The following is a 5,075-nucleotide window of genomic DNA, read 5'->3' on the forward strand; positions in this document are numbered from 1 at the left end:
TAGAGAGTTAGAAACATCGATGAGAGGGAAACATCGATCAGCTGCCTCCTGCACACCCCCTCCTGGGGATCTTCCTGCAACCAAGGTACATGCCCGTGACTGGAATCGAACCTGGGACCCTTGAGTCCACAGGCCGACATTCTATCCACTGAGCCAAACCGGTCAGGGCAATCAGACTTTCTTTTATCTCCAATCTCATCTTTGCTTATCTTCTATCCTATCCTGTGTGAATTTTCTTTGTAGTTTTTTACTTGCTTGCTTGTACTAATATGTGTGTTAGCTTTATGATTTGTGTACCCTCTAATGAACCAGAACTGTACATATCTATTATAGGGGCAGAGGCAGTGGTAGTGTGGAAACCAGGAGTTCTTCTTTAAAACAGTTAGCCTATTAAACGCCTAGAGGACGCCTGGCTTGTGTGGGTCAGTAGTTGAGTGTCACCCTATGAAGCAGGAGTCATGGTTCAATTCCCAGTCAAGGCACATGCCCAGGTGGTAGGCTTGATCCCCAGTGGGAGGCTGAAGTTCCTCTCTCATCAATGCTTCTATCTCTCTCCCTCTCCCTTCCTCTCTCTCTAAAATCAATAAAAACATATTTTTTAAAAATAAAACTACCCATAAGAAGCTGCTATACACTGAACTTTGAAATATAAGAGGTGTAAGGGCAGTGGGAGGAGGATCACTATTTATTTGAACAGAGGTCTTAGCTAATGAATCAGTAACTTATCTTACCTTTAAAAGTTCCAAATTTCCCTCCTTTGCCATGGGCACCCCCATTTTTACTGGGTAACCCATTCGAACAGGAAGAGGTACTGCAGAGGGTTTAAATGGTGCAGCAACGGGGTAGACACTAGGCCAATCCTGGTCAACAGCCATTTTCTCTGTCCTAGGAGGTAGTGCCTAAGAAACAAAAAACAGCTTAATATTTTAAATATAAATACGTATTTTAATTTTAGAGCAAAAGAAAACATGCAATTAAGAGAAACACTAGCAGAATTGCAACATAGGTAAAATCTGACCTCCCACAAAGTTGCTGCTGCTCAAATGAAAAAATACCAAATCTACCTAAATATTTCTGTACTGTTTCCTCAAACCCTCTGGAGCAAAAGGGATGTCCCCTTTAATATAACTTCCATCACTAAAAGCATATCTATCTTATTTATTTACACAGACTTTTAGCAAAGTTTTTACATTTTATTTATGAAGGAGATGAATAACAATGTATTTTGAAATAATTTTTAAAACTCTGATGGAAGTCAGAATGAGGTGACATTGAGAACTTGGAAATAAGTAAATTAAGGTTAAACTAACTGAATAAATACATAAGAAATTATATACCTTCTAGGCCCAGGGAATAACTACCTGGTAGCTTAGTCAATCACAATTAATCTCTCTCTCTCTCTCTCTCTCTCTCTCTCTCTCTCTCTCTATCAATAAAATATATATATATATATATACATATTACATAATATGCAAAGTGTCCCCTTGGGAGTTTGACCGACCAAGAGTTCGATTGTTCGCTATGACGTGCCCTGACCACCAGGGGACGGCATGGAACAAAGGCAGGCCCTGGCTGGCAGCCGCTAGGGACCCTACCCGTGTACAAATTTTGTGCACTGAGCCTCTAGTATATAATATACTCAATAGAAGGGGATGACCAGCATATGGTTTAAAGAGGCAAAATTTGGCAACACCTACCTAAGCAATACTAGTGTAGCATGTCCTGAAGCAGGTAATATGAAAATGACTACTCTAGACAATTATAATTTGACTAGAGGCCCGGTGTACAAAAATTTGTGCACTCGGAGGGGAGGGGGGTCCCTCAGCCCGGCCTGTGCCCTCTCGTAGTCTGGGACCCCTCGGGAGATAATGACCTGCTGGCTTAGGCCTGCTCCAGGGTGGCAGAGGGCAGGCCCAATCCCTAGGTGCAGCCCCTGGTTGGGCTCAGAGCAGGGCCGACTGGGGAGTTGGGGCACCGCCCCCGTCATGCACAGAGCAGGGAGATTGGGAGGTTGTGATGCCTCCCTCAGTCACGATCAGGGTAGGGCCGAATGGGGGGTTGGGGCCCCGCCCCCTGTCACACTCAAGGCAGGGTCGATGGGGAGGTTGCGGTGCCACCCCCTGTCATGCACAGAGCAGGGCCCATCAGGGGGGTTGGGGCTCTGTACCCTGTCACACACAGAGCAGGGCCCGTGGGGGTGGGGGTGGGGTGGGGGAGCTCCTCCCTATCAGGCACAGAGCAGGGCTGATCAGGGGCTTGGGGCACCTTTCCCTGTCACAAACAGAGCAGGGTGAATAGGGAGGTTGTGGCCCCGACCCGTCACACACAGAGCCGCAGGGCGATCAGGGGGTTTGGGCGCTGCCCCGTCACGCTGATCCCGGTGCTGGGAGGCATATTACCCTTTTACTATATGGAATAGAGGCCTGGTGCATGGGTGGGGCCGGCTGGTTTGCCCTGAAGAATGTCCTGGATCAGGGTTGGGGGTCCCCACTGGGGTGCCTGGCCCATCTGGGTGAGGGGCTGAGGGCTGTTTTCAGGCTGGGGGTGACTGAAGCTCCCAACTGCTCCTTTTTTTCTTTTTCTTTTTTTTTATTCTGGGCCAGCTTTAGCTTTGAGGCTTGGCTCCAGCTCTTAAGCCTCCGCAGCTGAAAGTAGGTTTCTGGCCTTTGCTTACAATGTTGCGAATCTGCTGGCTGAAGTCCGGGGGTATTTGTTAAAATGTTTCTTCAACTGCCAGCTCAGAGGCCTGCAGTCGCAGGTGGGGAACGTTGGTTTCCTCTGTCACTGAGGCAAGCAAGCCCTATGTTAGTTTCAAGCTGCCTGGCTACCGGCCGCCATCTTGGCTGACAGTTAATTTGCATATCTCGCTGATTAGCCAATGGAAAGGGTAGCGGTCGTACGCCAATTACCATGTTTCTCTTTTATTAGTGTAGATGCCATTTAATGTCCAACTAATATACCTTTGTTTTGACTCCATGCCAACTGACTTTATAATTTGGATTCCTCCACAGAGATGCCCACAGAACAAACAAATAATATTCATGCATATATCCCAGGCTACAAGACTGTTACAAGCATCAACAAAAGTAATTCTATATTCTGGTTTAGGTACCTATTTCCTGTGAATACGTGGGTGAGTCCATCTCTCAAAGATGATCCATTCTCAGGATACTGACAAAGACCAGACCAAGACTAGAGTCAAGATTGTGATAGTCACCAAGTGAACACCCCTTTATGAACCTTTCTTGGGATGTACCCTCCTGCCTCATTGTGAGTATCTTCCTCACTTTAGAACTTCAGAAACCATTAAGATAACATATATTAGAGTATGTTAATTGTTCACCTTTCTTCTTGGTGGCCTTTCAAACCTGGATGTTCTTTCTGTTGTACCTAAAAGACAACACAATAGTTAGAGAATTTTATAACATGGATTTATTCAATTGATCGTGATCCCATGATCTGATACAATTCAAAGTATTCAGTAACAAACAAAGAAACAATAACCCATTTTCTTTAAGCTGAGACTAAAATCATCTTAATGAAAATGAAATGTCAGAAATAGTTAAGAAAATTCCAGTTATTAAGATATAAAATGAAATCATCATATAAAGAAAAATTTTCAATTAATTCTAAGGTTCATAGTCAAACTCACTTCCCCAAGTTAAATATCTAGATAGAAATAAGTACTTTGAGCCTTTAAAGATAAATGATTTGAAAGGTTCTAGTTTTAAGTATACCTGCTCATATTTGGAATTATTCTGGTCTTTCTACCAACAACAACAAAAAAAGAAAATTGTTAAATTTTTCCTTTTCTATTACATGTTAGAACTGCTAATGCTACAGTAATAAAAATCATAGCCATTCCTAATAAATCACATAACTGTAGAAGAGGGCAGATTACTTATATACAATATATACCTTTTAAAATATTATTGTACGCCTCTCTAAATAACTGTTTTGCTATTCTAAAATAATAATAGCTTTATTTATTGAGCACTTGCACATGCTAGATGCTGTGCTAAATGCTTTTCATTACCTCATTTAATGTTATTCTTCACAAGAACTGTGAGTACTATCACTATCCTTATCTAGAAGTCATTTACGGCCAAGAAAACTAAGGACCAAGAGTTGTGAGAGTAGCACAGCTCACAAGACTCTTCAGACTCTGAACCTCACATCACTTTCTTCACATCTCTAGCCTCATTCCCCTTCACAAGGCCCCACAACTACACTGAACTTCCCTTCAGTCTTTCTGAACTTGATGTTCTCTGCCTGGAATATGCTTCCCTCCCATCTGCTTGACTTCTGTCCCCTTCGGCCTCCCCACCTCAATTCATGTAAAATTCTTATCCATCCCTCAGTGGTATATATCCCTCATCCCTTCAAAAGTTTTAGAGTGATATTGGGTACTAGAAATTAAGAAGGCAGCAAAGAACAAGAGAAACAAAGTTCTTACTCCCACAAAATGGAGAGTCTGTCAAAATAAGACAACTATTTCACAAGTAATTTCAATAAATAAACAATGATATATATTAATGGAAACATACAGCAGGGGACCAAACCTAGTCAAATAGTTGGGGAAGAAGAAGTTCCCTGAAGAATTTGACTTTAAGCTAAATGTCAAGGATGAACAGGAGGCAGCCCTGGGAACCGGCAAGTGAGAAAAAGTGTTCTAGAGAAAGAGAAGATGGAGAAATCAAAGTAAACGAATTTAATATGATGGAAACTTCAGAGCAGAACAGAGAGTGCACTGAGAAGAGACTGGAGATATTTGATAGACATCTCAGATACAACACGTCATTGGCAGAGCTCTAGATTTTCTTCTTCAGTCTTCCCAATCCCCGTGCATGGTACTGCCATTCATCCAATTATTCCGGACAAAAATCTAATATGCTTCCTGGAGACTGTTCCTCAAGCCCCATTTCAAATCCACCATTAAGTCCCATTAGCTCTACCTTCAAAATGTGTCCCAAATTCAACCGTAACAGCCTTCTCCACAATTACCTCAACCCGAATCACCATCATCTCATTTGTACTACAGCAACTTCCAAACTGGTCAGCTGAGTTCCACTCTT

The 5,075-nt window shown here is 42.8% G+C and overlaps 1 protein-coding gene across 1 annotated transcript in view; it reads right to left on the reverse strand.

Annotated features, from left to right (window-relative positions):
- The window catches only part of MRPS35 (mitochondrial ribosomal protein S35), a 52,138-nt gene that overhangs the window by 44,833 nt on the left and 2,230 nt on the right, over positions 1 to 5,075 (reverse strand). The window contains exons 2-3 of the mRNA XM_006758918.2: positions 3,344 to 3,390; positions 732 to 899 (exon numbers count right to left, since the gene is read on the reverse strand). Of these exons, the coding sequence (XP_006758981.1) occupies positions 732 to 899; positions 3,344 to 3,390 (215 nt within the window). The remainder of the gene's footprint in view (positions 1 to 731; positions 900 to 3,343; positions 3,391 to 5,075) is intronic.

The sequence above is a fragment of the Myotis davidii genome, unplaced genomic scaffold, assembly GCF_000327345.1.
Source record: "Myotis davidii unplaced genomic scaffold, ASM32734v1 scaffold535, whole genome shotgun sequence".
NCBI lineage: Eukaryota > Metazoa > Chordata > Mammalia > Chiroptera > Vespertilionidae > Myotis > Myotis davidii.